The sequence below is a fragment of the Sceloporus undulatus genome, chromosome 2 (genome assembly GCF_019175285.1).
Source record: "Sceloporus undulatus isolate JIND9_A2432 ecotype Alabama chromosome 2, SceUnd_v1.1, whole genome shotgun sequence".
Taxonomy (NCBI): Eukaryota; Metazoa; Chordata; class Lepidosauria; order Squamata; family Phrynosomatidae; genus Sceloporus; species Sceloporus undulatus.
Window position 1 is genome coordinate 19,811,473 of NC_056523.1, and position 17,046 is coordinate 19,828,518.

At 43.4% G+C, this 17,046-nt stretch overlaps 2 protein-coding genes across 3 annotated transcripts in view; both read right to left on the reverse strand.

Moving 5' to 3' along the window:
• Positions 1-9,395, reverse strand: part of DHX16 (DEAH-box helicase 16) — a 25,847-nt gene extending 16,452 nt beyond the window's left edge. Inside the window, exons 1-9 of one of the 2 annotated variants that reach the window (XM_042447326.1) lie at positions 9,129-9,393; positions 8,301-8,581; positions 7,917-8,082; positions 6,733-6,789; positions 5,785-6,039; positions 4,859-5,083; positions 3,676-3,870; positions 2,839-2,949; positions 899-1,014 (exon numbers count right to left, since the gene is read on the reverse strand). In XM_042447326.1, the coding sequence (XP_042303260.1) occupies positions 899-1,014; positions 2,839-2,949; positions 3,676-3,870; positions 4,859-5,083; positions 5,785-6,039; positions 6,733-6,789; positions 7,917-8,082; positions 8,301-8,581; positions 9,129-9,335 (1,613 nt within the window). In that variant the 5' untranslated portion in view covers positions 9,336-9,393. Of the gene's footprint in view, positions 1-898; positions 1,015-2,838; positions 2,950-3,675; positions 3,871-4,858; positions 5,084-5,784; positions 6,040-6,732; positions 6,790-7,916; positions 8,083-8,300; positions 8,582-9,128 lie in introns of both variants that reach the window. The other variant, XM_042447327.1, reaches the window with a different exon arrangement.
• Positions 9,396-14,401: 5,006 nt separating this feature from the next.
• Positions 14,402-17,046, reverse strand: part of PPP1R18 (protein phosphatase 1 regulatory subunit 18) — a 51,724-nt gene continuing 49,079 nt past the window's right edge. Inside the window, 1 exon segment of the mRNA XM_042447345.1 lies at positions 14,402-16,662. Coding sequence (XP_042303279.1) covers positions 16,643-16,662 — 20 coding nt within the window. The 3' untranslated portion in view covers positions 14,402-16,642.

The following is a 17,046-nucleotide window of genomic DNA, read 5'->3' on the forward strand; positions in this document are numbered from 1 at the left end:
GAAAGATGACAGTTATGGAGGGAGGGCGCTCTGTCTTCAGGCCAGCCCCTGATGACGCTGGGCCGGCCTGCTCTCTCCCTCAACGGCCGAAAGATGACAGTTATGGAGGGAGGGCTTCCGCACCCCCCTAACCCTAGTACGTATTGAATACGTACAAGATGGCGGCGCCCTGTTCATACGGGCGCCGCCATCTTTACGTATCGGATGCTGAGCGTCCGTACGCGTCGCGGGCGTTGTGACGTAGTGAGTGCGCCCCTGGCGCCTCACTACGTCGCAAACGCGACTTAAAAAGAAGCTCCATTTTGGAGCTTCTTTTTCGGTCCGCGCGGGAGTCGGGCCGTGTGAAGGCTCCGGCTCCCCCGCGGACCTACTGGCGGCGGCAGCGGCAGACCGCTGCAAAGCGGCGGTCTGTACCCCGCCTAAGTCTCCCAAATCCACAGCCAGAGTGCTACCCACTGGGCACCATGTTAAACTAACCTGGTCAACTCTTGGAACTGGAGGGATTCTATTTAAAGTTCTTCTCTGACAGCTTTCCATTCCTTGCTTTGGCCTGCACTATTTGCAGTGATGCCAGAATTCAGCCCTTATCTAAATTTACATTTCTGGAACAACTGACAATTTTACAACTCTCCTTTAACCGACCAACACAGCTTATTAGGACTGTGCAACCAAAGTGATTCACATCAATTCAGATTCCAAAGTGGGTTGGATCAGCTTGATTCAGATCTGGAGCAGATTGGCCCCATCTGAAGCAATGCATGATGATTCAACCAATCTAGAGGACAGGAAGCCAGAAAGTGTGTTTCCAAGGATAAGGCCATGGTGGGTTGATATAAAAAGAGAAGTACTTTTTCTACCTACTCAAACCTATGCAGAGAAGTCTGGTATTGTTGCTCACCTGTAGCTGCTCAGGTCAGGTTCAGTCAGGAATTCCCTTAGCAGCATCCCATCAGTCATGTACTTCAGCACCGTCCGCTCAGAGGTGCAGTCCTCAAAACGGATGCTATAGCCCACCTGGGGAAAGGCTTGATATTAGATACAGGTTACCACAAAGCCCTTATATGCAGAGAAATCTTTGGCCAAATCTATTCACCTCAAACCCATATGTTCACAAAGGGACACAAAGCGAAGAGGAGCACCCAAGCATATTCTTGTTCCTTTTTCAAATCAATGGAAATTGGATTCAAGCCTCCATGAAAATGGGATGAGGAAACAGCCTGTCTGACCCACAAATGGTGGAGCAGCCAGCTATATTCAGATGAAGAACAGAGAGAAGTGGGGAAGGTGGTGGAATGGGCACATGAAAAACTGACCTCAGGGACAAAACCCGGCTGCCTCCTAGTTCAGGTTTATTGTCACTTCCCTGCAAGATATTCCAAAAGGGGGAGATTATGTCCTTCCTAGCTACAGTATTTGAGAATGAACATTTACATGCCAGCAAAACATATTTAATGATATTTGGGTAGACTACTTTTTCCTGCCACCACTTCACCTCACTTGGTGAAGACAAAAGAGAGAGGCTTCGCAATGGATGCTCCTGAAGTAGAAACCAGAGCACCTTCCTGATCACAAGTAATCTGCAGTGAAAAATATTAAAACTTTCTCCTAATCGAATTGCTAACTTCAGCACCTGGACAGTGTAGAGTTTAAGAGGGGTAGATCAGGTATCTCTGAGATTGTCAGAAGGTAGATTGGTTCTCCCAGAACCACAAATTTGCTTTTCTCTGCTTCCAAACCTGAAACTACTAACAAACCAAAGTGAAGCTATGTTACAAATTCTTGATTACTGGAAAACAACCTTGAACAGTGTAGCTGACAGAAATACAGTTCCCAGTATAAAATGTATCTCTCTTTGCAAGATCTGAGCAACATGAGCTGACTTAAGGGAAAATGAATGCTCAATTGTTGATTGTTAGTAATTAACACCTATTAGACACATACACTGAATGAAGTCATGAGAATCTCTGTAAGGTACATGTGAATTTTTCATCATCTGTAATGTCACCGTGCAAGCTTATGAATTCTGGAATAATACCAATAAAGTTGTTCTTCTTTGCTCCTGGTACAGATTGCCATGCTATTCTGTGATCAAGGGAATCTCCTTGATCAAAAATAACTTTCCACACAGATATAGGGTCTGAACTGCAGTCCAGGCTGGTCCCCTCCCTGCTCTCCTTTCAGCAGCAGGCAAAAAATTACTTTTCATGCAGGTTTTAAACACACAATTGAGCCTAGGGAGGCTTTTTATTGGGGCACTTGCTTTGGTAGTTGTTTTCTAATGGTTTTTATATTTTTAACTGAGTATTTTTAAGGATTTTACATTTTTGGCTTGTTAAATTAACATGGTGTTTCAGTTGTGTTTTAAAACTATGATTTTGTTGTTGTTATTGGATTTAAGCATTTTTTGTGAGCCAGCTTGGGCCCAATTTAGGAGAAAGACATCATGTAAATAAGAACCAGCGTGGTGTAGTGGCTTGAGTGTTGGTCTGTGACTTTGGAGACCAGAGTTCAAATCGTGGCTCAGCCATGTAAACTCATTGGGTGATCTTAGATAAGTCACACTCTCTCAACCTCAGAGGATGGCAATGACAAACCCCCTCTGGAAAAACATGCCAAGAAACCCCTATGATAGAGTCACCTTAGGGTCACCATAAGTTGGAAATGACTTGAAGGCACACACAACAACAACAACAACAACAACAACAAAAATATATAAATAAAATAAGTAAATAGTGTTACAGGGATTACAAGCTGTTGTAGCTGGCTGCAAGGACTGGGAATGATGTTCCTTCTTATACCTGCCCCCCACACCCCGCCCAGCCTTCTCCAAGCACATACTTCATTTCCAAGCTTGACACCCATTTCCTGGGAAACACGGGCAGCCACACTCATAGCCGCCACTCGCCTGGGCTGGGTGCAGCCAATCTTCATTCCTTTTTCTGTGTAGCCCTGTTGGGAAGAAAGAAAATTCTAAGTCCTCAGTACTCACAGGCTTGTTAAGTGTATCAGAATGTTTGTCTAGGGACTGAAATGTTGCTGCTGCTTAGGGAAATACAACTGGATGAAATGCCCACACCCACATCCTCAACATATTAGGAATGTGGAAAGAACAGAGAAGTCAAGATGTTTAGGTTAACACCAGGAGTGGAAAAGCTTTACAACATATTAAGCAAAATGGTTCTCAAGATTCTGTGCATCCTGTCACAGAATTTGGTAACTCGGCAATTTAACCATCTCAAAACAAAAAACAATTTAAAAAGAAACAACCTAGCCTTCATGGCTGAAAAGAATAAAATGAGCGACGACACTCCTAAGAAACTGGCCTTCTTATTGTTAGGGAATGGGACCCCTCTCCAATCCAAGATCAAGATGGTCTACTGTCTTATTACCATGTTGACTTGCAATTCTTGCTGATACACAAGGCACAGTACTCCCATAACCCATGGGATCCTACTGGTTAGTCACCAAATAAAGCAGAGCTACTGAAACAATTGCTGAATGGTGAGTTGATATCTATGTAAATCTGATTGATTCAAAGGGTCTATTCTAGCTGACACCAACAACAGGATTCAGGGGTGGTGTTAGCAGGAGAGCAAAGAGTGCCTTCTAGCAAGCTCCATCATTAGTCTCCTCAATCTCAAGAATGACTCTTTCTCTTCACCCATGTCAAATTACCTCTTCACATAAGTACTGGGGAATCTGAGTGGTCTTGCCAGAGCCGGTCTCCCCTTCAATTATGAGTATCTGATGTTCGGCAATGGCAGCAAGCAGGTCTTCACGGTAGGGAAAGATGGGCAGGCTCCGGCGCACCTCCTGGATGGACAGCTTCTTGCGCTCAGCCTCTGACAACTCTGGCTTCTCCTCCTGGGACTGAGTGAGAAAAGAAAGGAAAGTGGTAGTGATTTTGCTACCTCAGTGGAACATAACCACTCTAGAATTCTACACTTACATCCTATCAGTGAGAAAACACAGCCCCATAAGTAGATCTGGGGCATGATCAAAGCTTTATGGTAGAATTTTACATGTTAGCTTATCTAGTCTACTGACCAATCTATATTCAAGACAGGGGACAGTAAGTTAAAATTAAAAATTTTAAAAACAATATTGAGGTGCATCTATACTGCAGAATTAATGCAGTTTGACATTGTTTTAACTACCAAGGCTCAATGCTAAGAATTCTAGAATTTGTAATTTTGCAAGATATTTAGCCTGTGCTATAGAATTTGGTGTCACAACAAACTATAAATCCCAGGATTTCATAGGATGAAGCCATGACAGTTAAAACAGTGTCAAGCTGCATTAATTTTGCAGTGTGGCAGCAGCTTCAGAGCAGTGAGCCCTTTCCTGTTTGCTCTCTGGACAGCTGAAGAGAACTTCTTTTACTTTTGCTACGCAGGGAGTGACAGGTTGAAAAAAGAAGGAAAAAGGGGGTGAAACTAGCAGCACCTTCTCCCCCACACCTGTTTTTTTATGCTGAACAGACTGGCATGTTAAGGATTGAGAGAGATTATAAATGAAGACTTGTTGAAACACTTTCAGTGGGCCAAGAATCCAATTTCAGTGGCAGTCACTGGCTAATCTGCATTACAGTGGCTCCTTGGTATCCACTGAGGTTTGGTTTCAGGACCTCTTGTGGATACCAAGGTCCATGGATGCTCAAGTCCCATTATATACAACGGTGCAGTAAAATTTATACAAAATAGCAAAATCAAGGTTTGCTTTTTTGGAATTTAAAATATATATATTTTCAAACTGTGGATGGTTGAATCTGTGCATGCAGAATCTGTGGACGAGGAAGGCCTATTGTGTTTTAGTACTCTTGCCAAGCCCTATCTCTCATGCCCCAGCCTGAACTCACCTTGTTTTGAACTGTCCCTCGCATCTGCACAGCATTCACAAACTGGATCATCTCATCATCCTCAAGGACATACTCATAATCTTTGTGAGGATGGCGCTGACCAGCATCCCGAGCCCCAAAACGGAGAGCAGCTGCTCCTATGTGGTCTTCTTCCCAACGTCGCTGCTCATCGCGTGGGGCCATGTGATCCTCTGTTTGGGGTTCCTCATAACGATCTGGGATTTTCTGCAGGACAAAAGCCAAATCCAGAAGAGGTGAGGTGCAGCCTTTCCAGCTGGCAACTCAGTGCCTTGGAAGCATCAGTGCACTGAAGGTACATTCACAGCCTAGTACAGCAGGCTACATGCCTAAACAAACTGCCAATGAACTTGCAAACAAACTTATGTACTGGTGAATCTGAATACTCCTTTCACTGACATTTATCCCCAAAATGATCCCAAGAACTGCTATATCCAGTTTCATCACAGAAAATGCTCAAAGGTAATTTGATCAAAAGGCAGCATGTTTGCCTACAGCTGCTGGTGACCTGGTGGTGACATGCATCGAGTATGGGCTTTAGCATGCCAGGAGATCATTTAGTCCAGCTTTCCTAAACACAATACTTTCCACAGATGTTTGACTGTAACCCCCATCATTCCCACCTAGGGGTTGGACAAAACTTATGGAGTCCAACCTTTGCTCAATGTAGGCTCTGTTTAATTGCTTTCACACTCCTTCCTTGCAAGGAAGATCCTTCAAGGCAGATCTTTATATTTATCTGCCCAAAATGCCCATGAACGAAAGTGGTCTCTAGTGTATTAGGTAGATGTCTTTCCCCACCCTGCTGTCTGAAATTCTTAAACTGGAGAACACATTCATTATACATGCAATTAATCATTCTTCAAAGGGTACCAGGATCCTGATTTGATCACGCACACGACTGCTACCTTGCTGCGACTTTCCTCAGGCATATAGTAGCGATTGCTCTTCTCCAGCTTCTCCTGCTCTCCAGCTTGCTTGTACTGCTTTGCCAAGTCACGCACTTTACGTTTGTATTCCAGCTCCTGTCGCTCCAAGGCTGTGAGCTCCTGCTCAGAGAACAGATATTCCTCATCTGCTATCTCCGCTTCCAAGTCTTCTATCTTGTCTTTTTCCCGTTTGGCCAAATACTCTCGGCGAGACTGCTTACGTAACTCTGGGATCTGTCAGGCAGAAAGGCATAATACTGGTTAGCCAAAACAGCAAGAATTATTTTACAATTTCTACTTTAGATCAATTGTGCTCCTATTGTAGAGATTTTTAATCAAGACTCACTATGGGACAATTTTTGCTTTGGGTAAGTACAGTAGTTTGTCCACCACTCAAGATGACCTTTGAAGGTACACCACATAAATAAAGTGCATTACATTTTTGAAAAAATCCGTCAAATATTACAGTGGGCCCTTGGTATCCGACTCTGATTTCAGAGTCAGAAGTCTGCATATTGTTTGACATATTTGCTTTAGTTGGTGTTTTGTTAAAGCCTTTGGAGCCTAATCTCTTTGCTTGAATGTGCATATGCACAGTTTTAACTGTTTTGCTCATGTCTCCAATTTAACTTAGCGATCTGTTTAATAAATGTTTATTGTAGAATGCATCTACAGTGTAGAAATAATGTCATTTGACACCACTTGAAGTGTTGTAATGCCATCCTATGGAAGCCTGGGATTTGTAGTTTTACAAGGTCTTTAGCCTTTCCCCCCAAAGGATGTTGGTGGATCACACAAAACTACAAAAACTACATGGAGCCATGGTAGTTAAAGTGGTGTCAGACTCCATTATTTCTACACTGTGGATGCAGCCTAAATCACAATCCAGCAATTTAATTAGACAAAGAGGGAGAGTAAAGTTCTTACCATTAATTTCTTGTCCTCTTCTGCCATCTTCAGACGCTTCTGAGCTTCTTCATAGGCCTAAGTTCAACATGATTGGAAAATAAAATACACAAACATACAAATCAAACAAAAACAAATAGTTTTAAGAGTTATTATCATATTTTCAATGCAATGTTTTCAAAACTGTGGACTGAGAAATAATGTAGCTGTACAGAATAGTCAGGAAACATCTCAGCAAATAAACTGATGGAGAGGACCTTCTTGCCAACTCATATGTATGTAAGTTTTCTATTATCTTTAACAACAGAATCTGATCATCATAAAGCAAATAATAGCAAATTGCATATAGTAATTAAATGCTATAATTCCTCATATATTAAACAGGGAATAAAACAGTGATAAAAATTAGAGCAGGTGGTCTAGAGATAGAAGGCCTACATCTGCTAAGACAGATACATGAAATTTTAATGTTGGTAAAAATAAGTTTCAGGAAAGAATGCCTTGGAAAGATTCATGAAAGAAAAACAAGTAAAGGAAGGCTAAATGTAATTGCACAAAAAGCTCTAATCCAGAGTAACCCGGGCAGAAGTCTGTAACATCTGCACATTAAAATTAAGCAACTCTGCATGAGTTACCTTATACTGGACAAGTTGTTTTTCATTGTTTTCCATCATGCATAATTTATTCTGCTTCTGTTATTTAAAGTAATGGAGATTTTATTGGAAATTTTATTAAGGACTTTTTTCTGCATTGTGAGATCTTTTTTTTTTTTACTAAAAATGGTTTATGCTCTTCAAATCCTGTCTCAATCACCATAAGAAATGACTCACAGAAAGCTAGCTTCTGTAGTCATTGCCACATTCTACAGCCTTTTCAAGCCTACACAGAATCACGATATACAAATAGCCCTATTTATAAATAGCATTTTAGATTGCAGAGGGACACCTGCAGCTTATTTAAATTTCCACTGACGGAGGCTCCTGCCTACATTAACTCACAATTCTCTAAGGCAAGAAAACAATCCGAAATCTGAGCTAGTTGAGGGCTTGAAAAACATAATATTTTGCCCAGCCCAACCTTTAATGAAGCATGCCTAAGAAAGATAAAACAGATAAGTGACATGAGACATTCAGGGTGGATGGTGAGGAACAATCTGAAAGAGCTTCCAGTAATGGAAGCAAGACCCCCGTGGGCTCAGGCCAAACCTTTTTGTCTGAACGCTCCAGGATGTTGCGTGTCTTCTCCTTGTCTTTGCGCTTGATGCGCTCCGCGAAGGCATCCCGCTCTTCCAAGTCCTGCAATCGCTCTCGCTCACTCCGATCCCATTCGTCCTCTTCCTCCTCCTCCTTCATGGTGGCTGGGGCCTGTTTCCTACAGCATGAATGGCAAAATTGGGCACTGTCACCCAGTGTGGCAACTCATGGTGCCACCCCTCTCACACTGACTTCCTCCCATTCCCACACCCATACAGAAACCTTGGTAGTGTTTTATGTACTTTGTAATTCCCATATATCCCTGAATGTAATGGCAATAATTGTGACATAAACAATCACCCAAGCCTGCCCTTTCTGATAGCGATGCAGACCCACCGTCTCCCATCGCCTGCGCTGCTCCTCTCATCGGAGTCTTTACCGTCCTCCTCCTCCTCCTCCTGGCGCTGCCTCAGGTGTTTGTGCCGCTTCCGCTGTTTGCCTTCAGGGCCTCGTGGGGGACGCTGGCGCTTGGAACCCTGGGCTGCCGCCGCTGCCCCACCAGGCTGTTCCTCATCACTGTCCTCCAGCAGAGTGTAGGAACGGTTCTTCTGCTGCATGGCCAAGGCCTCCTGCTCTGCCAGCCTGGCTGGGCGTTCCCGCGGGGCCTGGTGGGGAACCTGCCCAGGAGGAGGAGTGGGGAAAAGGAAGCATGCCAGGTTACAGGGACAGGACAGAATGGCCTTAGGGACACGTGCCTGTGTCAGTGCAGCTGTTTGACAGTGGGACATGCTCCCTTGGAGAGTGCTGGACTCTCCTTCTTTGGTGGGGTGGGTCTTTAAGCAGAGGCTGGATGGCCATCTGTCAATGGGGGTGCTTTGATTGAGAGTTCCTGCATGGCAGAATAAAGGGGTTGGACTGGATCAGGGCCCTTGGGGTCTCTTCCAACACTGTGATCATATGAACGTTCAGGGAAGTGGTAGTTGGAGCCGGAGAGGGAAATGAAGGCATTTCCACCCCCTCCACCAATAAGAACTCTCCAGTCTGTCTGTGCCCTCAGGCCATGGAGCTCCATTGGGCCTGGCCTAGATGTAAGAAGCAGCTAAGGAGACACAACAACAAGGTCGATGGGAGCTGTAGTCCAGGACTTGGCCAGGGCCATAGGGTTCATCCCTGATCCCCTGCTGCCCCGCCCACTTTCTCCCCAAGCCCCGCCCTCTGGCTGACCTTTTCCCAGAGCTGCTGGGCGAAGGCCCGGGCGGAGGGCTCGGTGACGCGGAGGGTCTCGGTCTCCTCGAGGCGGGCCAGGAGCTCCTCGGGCGTCCTGCTGCGCGTGGCCAGGCCCACCATGAAGGCCACCACGTGCCGCTCGCTCAGGCCCAGCAAAGAGTGCAGCTGCCCGGAGACCCAGCGCTCCAGCTCCCCCGATGCCATGATGGCCGGGACTTGTCCCTTCGCCTAGTCCCTTTCCTTCCCTCTCGGGCCACCGTAGCAACGCTTCCGGACACGTGCCACCGGCGACCAATCCGCACTCTCGGATGGAACCACTTCCGGCGGTCGCATAGCAACGGGTCATAGAGAGGAGCAGAGCGGAGGTTGGCCCTATGGATGACTTCCGGAGCGGTCCTCCAGCTTTAGTGGCCATGGGATATATGATAGTGATGGATGATGGGAGTTGTAGTCCAATTGTTTTATTGCTGGGCTAAAATTTAGCCCAAAATGTAGGACACTTAAGGTCCTCCATTTTTCTTAAATGTCCTACATTTTGGTCTAAGTTTTGTCCTACATTTTGTCCCGGTTTTTAGTAAAGAATTATGGCAACCCTAGCCCAACCTTTCCCAGGCAAGGATGATGGGAGTTGTAGTCCCAACAACATAAGTCTATGAGAAGACTTGGCTGCTGTTGTTGATGTTGTGTGCCTTTGTGTGCTGAATCTTGAGACCCTATGATGAGTAATTCAATGACTTGCATAAGAGTACAAAGTAAGGCAGCATCCACACTGGAGAAATAACCAGGTTTGGCACTGCTTTAAGTCCTTTCTGGCTCAAGGCTATGGACCTCTGGGAGTTGGAGTTTGTTGTGGACAGTCCCCTAGTGTGATAAACTAACCAGATTTACAAGTTTGGTTTAAATTCGAATGTGCTTTAAATCAGTTTTAACTCCCATTTCCCTGTGGGATCTCCCCTGGTGGGATAAAGCTCTGAGGGCGGTCATGCCAGTGGGAGCCAGTATCTCAGTTCTTCCCTATTGCTCACACCTTCAAGTGATCATTTCCCACTTATGGTGACCTAAGTAAGGCAAACCTATCATAGGGTTTTCTTGGCAAGGTTTGTTCAGAGGGGGTTTGCCATTGCCTTCTCCTGAGGCTGAGAGAGTGTGACTTCTTGCCCAAGGCCACCCAATGGCTTTCCATTGCCAAGCATGGCTTCAATCCCTGCTCTCCCAGCATCTTAGTCCAACACTCAAACCAGCTCACTCCATTCTGTTGTTTCTTTCACTTCTTAAGTGTGCTTTAATTCCATGAATCTGGTTGGTCCAAAACACACTGCAGAAATAATCCAGTTTGAGACCCTTTAACTTCCTTGGCTCAGTGCTAGGGAATCCTGGGAACTGTAATTTATTATGGCATCAGAGCTCTCTGACAGAGCCAGGTGGACAAACCCAAATATTAATGTTTGGTGATATGTAAGAGTCAATATGTATATACAGATGGAATAAAAGATGAGAGTGAACCAAAGTACACCCAGTTTACAACAGAGGCATCTGGGAGAGTGGGATGCAGAAGGGGGGCAGATGTAGAGATGCTCAAGGGGAAGCGTTCATCCAGGCGCCTAAAGGGAACAAAGAGCCTTAGTGAAAGACTGATAGAGAATGTAACTTCACAGGCAGAAAGGCCTCTGAGTGCCAGCATAGCTGATAAGGGACAATGGGGTGCATCCACATGTATTTTGAAGTATATTTAAATGTATTCATGTATCTGGGCTATGATTGCTGGAAGTTTATACGTTTGGAGTGTGAAATGTCCAGTGAGGTGATGATGAGTTTTCTGTTTGCTTTTCTATAAAAGCAACCCTTTTTCTTTGGCTCGGTGCCTCAGTTTTGTTGGAATGGGAATCCCTCTGGGGACAGCTAGCTTTGAATAAATCTGAATTCTCAAAGAAATCTGGGTCCTCCTCTGCCTTACTCTAATTTATCAGAACCTTTAAAACCTATCATCCACAACAAGAGAAGGCTCAACCTCTCACAAAACTACTGTTCCCAGAACTCCCTAGCATTGCATCAGGGCTGTTACAGCAGTCTCAAACTGGATTATTTCTGCAGTGTGTTTTGGACTCTAATCTTCTGGTTTCTTGACTGCAGTCCCCATTTTGATGAACGGCTGAGCAATGGTCTAGGAAACTTTTCACTGTCTCGATTTTTTTACTGTCTACTTTAAAGTTATGTAAATAATCTGTGGTCGTTATTTTTGTTTTCTGAATGTTCATATGTAAACCTTTCTTTGCACTTTCTTCACAGGGAAATCCCAAAAATGATTTGTTGCTGCTTATTGCCTGTTTAATAGCAATGTGTGTGAAAATCTTAATTGCGACATCACGTTTTGCATGGGATAATAGCTGTTTAAATCCCCAATTTCCCCTGTGTGATAAGGGGATATGTTCAGCATGTAGACTAAAAAGTTAGGGTGATAAAATGCAGTATTGCCAATTGGAAACATTTCATTTTTCCATATTCTGTCCTGACGGTAGCCTCTTGTCCTGAATACAGGTTATGCATACAGGTTAAGACTTTGCTACTATCTATAAAGCACAGGCTGATTTTCTTTGTAAATTCTTAAATGCGCTCCATTATCTAACATATGTTTGCAATATGATCCTTAGTGCATCATCCTTTCCTGAACCCAGTGGGTTGAGGACACCTGGCATTTCTCCTTCCATACATGGTAAATCTTTACTGTACAATTTTTAGCCTCGTTTTTCTAGCATGGGTCTAGTGGTTATTGCAATCCTTGGTATGCCATCTGTGATTTATTTTTCTTAAGAGTTTAGAATGCAGTTTTTACTTCAGTTTGCAAAATTGTAGGTTCATCTTCAAATGGTTCTCCTTTGAATGAATCTGTCATCCTTTCATTTATTTTATATAGTTATTCATTGTATTGTTTCCATCATCTTTTTATTCCTGTTTGGTAATGTAATGTGTTTCCCTGCTGGTAGTAGAGTATCACCACTCTTGGTTTAAATTTCTCTTTGAATTCTCAGATCTTGTGGAAGAGCTTTCATGTTCTTTCTTTTTTATTGTTATCTTCTATTTATCTGCATTGATTGTTATAGTAGTGCTCCTTGTCCCTGCACATAAATTGTTTAACAGTTGCATTCAGTTGCACTATTTCTTTCCCCTTTTACTTTTGTTTCTCCTCTGTCCTTAACTGAAGAATTTCATCCGTCATCCATTGAGTCTTCTATTTCTTTTTGGCTGCAGACAGTGCCTTTTGCATTTCTTTCTGTCACTGTCCTTGGCTTTAGTTCAGAGATTTTCTGGTCAATGAGGCTTAATAGTGGAAATCTATTTTTTTACATTATCTTTAAATTGTATGGGGATGTTCTTAAGGTTGTATTTTGTCACAATGGTTTATTTTGTGTTTGTATTTATCGTTATTTTTTATATTAGCAATTCATGGTCTGTGCCAGAATCTGCTCTTGGTCTTGTTTTTGCAGAGAAAATGGTGCCTCTCCATTTTCTGCTTCCAGTTATGTAGTCTATTCCTTCTTCTACATTCTAAGTACCTATGATTAGCAACATCCTAAGTACCTATGTGTAATTATCTGATTCAAAGTGTCTCATTCCTGTCCACTTTAGCTTACTCAGCCCAAGTATTGAAATATGTACAGAATGCAGTGAAGGTATCTATAGAAGTATAAGAGGAGTTCTCACTAGATGCTAAGATGACTAAACATAAGACTGTTTTACTTTGAACATACTGTACAGTGGACCCTTCTCATACACAGGGGATCCATTCCAGATCCCCCATGTTAAGGGGAAAATGTGTATGCTCAAGTCATGTTTAAAATAATGGGAGCACGCTTCTGTGCGCAGCGGGGCATGCACACGGTGGGCACATGCGCTATTGTTTTAAACAGAGCTTGCCTTCCATGTAAGGTTAAACCTGTGTATGGCACACTCACGTATGCCGCAGGCACACTGTGTAATGAGACAACATGACCCACAGGAAAATATTATAATGTTTGGTAAAGGAAAAGAGGGACACTGCGTTACAGATGGACAGATTCAATCGGGAAAGCTAGAGCCCTGTTTGCAAGACCTGAGCAGGGTTGCTGGTGATCTCCAAGAGCCCTTTGGAGGTCCCTTGTTCATAGGATTAAGATGAAATCAATGTGACTGTAAATAACAACAACAACAAAATTGCAGATATGCTTTGTTGGAGTATTTTGTTTCAAATCATTGCCTACCACCTGTTTCAGTGAAGCAGGGCGAGAGAGAGGTGGCTCTCCTCTTATTTTGTCCCCAGCATCCATGATTCGGAAGAAGTTTGCCATCTGAAGTTGCCATTTAACAAATAGGACAGTGGAGGACTCTTAGTTCAACGTGCAACATCATTCTGGTTTATTGTTAATAACAACAACAACAACAATAATTACGTATAAAAAACACTGATGGAAATGGCTGGACACAGCTGCTTCAGCCCTGGCCCGCATACGCCAATCTTTGCCAACCGCTTCTCCTCTTCAAAGAAAGAGCTGTTCTCCATTTTCAATCATTCATTCACTTATTCATGGGCTCCAGGCATAGCTGTTCCCACAGTGCAAAATAAAAAGGAGAATGATAATAAAAATGATGCACAATAACAAGATAAATTAGCAAGGAAGAGAAAGATATAGAAGGAATGTGTAATTTGTTTCACTCCTCCCCATCTGTGCTTCTTCCTTCCACTCATTCATACTTTCATTCCTTCAGTCCGCACTCCTTTCAACACTGTGCTCCTACCATCACTTTCTCCTCTCATACCTGCATCAGTAACACATTCTCTCAGGTCACACCTTTTCCTGCAAATGAGTTGTGTGCCATTTCTCAAGCCATTTAATTAAGCAGTTATCTGGGGAATTCCCACTCAAGAATTTAAAGATAACCACCAATTGGACTGGTCATTTCCAGCTTAGAGACCTTCAATGAGACTGATAATAATAATAATAATAATAGTTATTATTTTGCATTGTGAGCTCCACAGAATGGACCTGGGAGGTATTTGCTAGGGCTGTGGGGCAGATCTAGGGTTTCTTTGTTTCTTTTGGAGTGGCTTTGACAAATTGTCCTCTGTAGCCTACTACAGTTGGCCCTCCACAACTGCAGCTTTGACTTTTGTGGATTTATTTGCAGTTTTGATTGTTTTCTCTAGAAATTTCTAAGTCCTCCAGTGCAACTGTGCTGGAAGTTGACCATAAAGTTGTGCTGGAGAGTCTAAGTGTTCCTAGAGAAAACATTTCTCTAGGCATTTGTAGGTCCTCCAGCATGATTCTATGATTAACCTCTGGCAGAAGGTGCCTACAGAATTGCACTGGAGGACCTGGAGATTCCTAGAGAGATTTTTTTCTTAGGTAAAAAGAATAGTGTTTATTTAATTTGCGTTTTTTCTATATTCACGGTTGTCCTTTACCTCTAACCCCAGTGAATATGGAGGGACCACTGTACGTCCACCAGTAAGCTCACCACCTTCTTAGTGTAGCTGCCAATGGTAATAAGCTTGCCCACAGGCTCAAGACTGATGGTCACCCAAACAGATGCAGAGGTAAACTGCTTCCCATTCCTACCCATGTCTATTGGCAGAGAAAATGTAGATGTTTAGGCAGTGGCAACTAAGAGGAGGAACATCAACATGGCTCTCAGTCATCGGCCCAATGATGTTGATCCCTAAGTTTGCTCTATTTCAAGCCCACCAGGACCACTGGAGAAACTGGCAAGACTGTAAAACAAAACACATTATATGGCCTTTCCTTCCTTACTCAGGTTATTATTGCCATCATTGAATGGAAGTGAGTGCCATGTTGAGAAACACACATCAAGGGCAACCATGCTTGTCTGGTTTGTTTGCAGCCAGTCACATGAGCAGAGGAATCTGGAGCATTGCCTCAGTTTGCATCACTCACTTGATCTGCCCCTCACTGATGGAAGGATCCTCTAGTGGTCTTTTGTCTGAGGCTTCCCAAAACCCTGACCTCAGCTGTGGAAAATTGTCAGTATTTTGAATCTGTGATTATTCTGCATTCAATCGTTTTTGGAAAGCCACTCCTAGTTTAGTCCTTGGGTCTGCTTTTCCCCCACTTGAAAACACCATGCAGTGAACAATGGCAAATAACTCGCTGAGACAGTTTGCAGTATAATTATTTTTTTAAAAAACCTATGTGTCAAAATATCACTTCATTTTCTAACCGTTCACCCGATGCTATTCATCCAACCTCATACCATTTGCTCATCCAATCCCACATGAGTTCTGAATCCTGAATGGGAAATGGACATGATTAAGATGGGATGTTGTCCTTTTCTCTTGCCTCTGCTTTGTTGAACATCTCCACAGACTGCCACCTCCCCATTTTATGCTTCCAAAACCAAGCTTGACTGTCTCTAACACACCTACCTCTGCCTGAATTTTTTTTTAGAAAAAGAAAAAGTGGGATAAAGTTTCAAATGGCAACTAGCCCTATCCACATGCAGAGAGAGCTGTTTCTCATTTGCCCATGCTCTAATACCAAGTGCTCCTATTTTAATAATAACCAGAACCACTCCGTTTGCCCAGTTGCATGCCTACTCACAGCTCTTGCATTAATAACTAGAACCATACTGATTTGCTTTTTCTCCAGAATGGCTCGGAGAAGAGAAACAGAGAGAACAATTGGAAGCCCCCCTCCGCACCTCATAACAACAAAACCCTCCTTAATACTGACATGTTGTGTGCAAGATAATTGCTTCTCTCAATGCTAGAGACTCCCTACATCCACTATCCCTCCATCCATATGGCTGCTCTTAGAAATGTTGCCCCCCTCCTTTCTTTAATATTCAGGCATATCCAAATTCTTTGCCCCTCCAAAAAAGGTCTGGGCATTACAGAAAGTCCCTCAGCCCAGTGAGGGTATCAAATGTGGTTTGGATGACAGCAGGAAGGGGGAAAATATGATAACAATATTAGCCCTTGTTGGAAACAGCCAACTCCAGAGAAGTGTGTAGACAAAGTTCAGTGCTTCCTCTGCTGGTAGTACAGAAAAATATATTTCAGCTGCATTTGGCTGGCTGTGTGTAGGGATAGGAAAAAGGGTCTCTGAATCAAACCCGTGTAGTTGAGACTTGCCTCTCAACACATTGAGAGTAAGCAGCATCTCCTATGATTCTGAGTGCCGCTGCTATCTAGATTCAAGGTAGTCTTTTGGAGGGGTGATGGTGTCTCTGAGGTCGTCTTTTCAGTGCCAGAGTCTTAAGAGGTGAAAAATACAAAACAAATACCCCATGAAAGGTATTTTCAAAACTGTCTTTCTTCTCCCCATGGAAGAAACATATCCAGAGCCCTAGGGAAAAGGCAGGACTGGAAAGTCTTTTTTTTTTGGTCCCTGCTTCATTCCTTGGTGTTGGTGGTTGCTGGAAGATGGAATTGAATTAAGGTCCAGCTGAAGAATCTGGAATATGGCATGAAGACTTAGATATGCTCCACCCTTCCCAGACATGGAGGAAGATGCATGGGGTTACCGCCGACAGGATTCATCTGGAAAGGGGAAGAGGAAGAACATCAGTGAAAGGGGGAAAGTACAAAATTTATGCTCTGCTGAACCCAGACAGAAACAAGGACCCTTGCAGTTCTGCAAAAGAGACACTAGATGGCGCTTCAATATGAGGTTTTTAAAATACCCCTTTAATCCTATTTAATCCAGAATTCCAACATACACACCCTAAAATTTGTGCACTGTGCAGAAACAATTCCTCCTCCTCCCCCCTACAAAAAAAACTTGACCAAAATGGTAGATACTTGCCCACAGATTCAGTTTGACACAGCAAGAAACAGTATTGCTTCTTACCACCATCTTGAATTCAGACAACTTACTATGATTTCCTGTCTTAGCAGGGACTGGATTAAATGACCTTTAAGAAC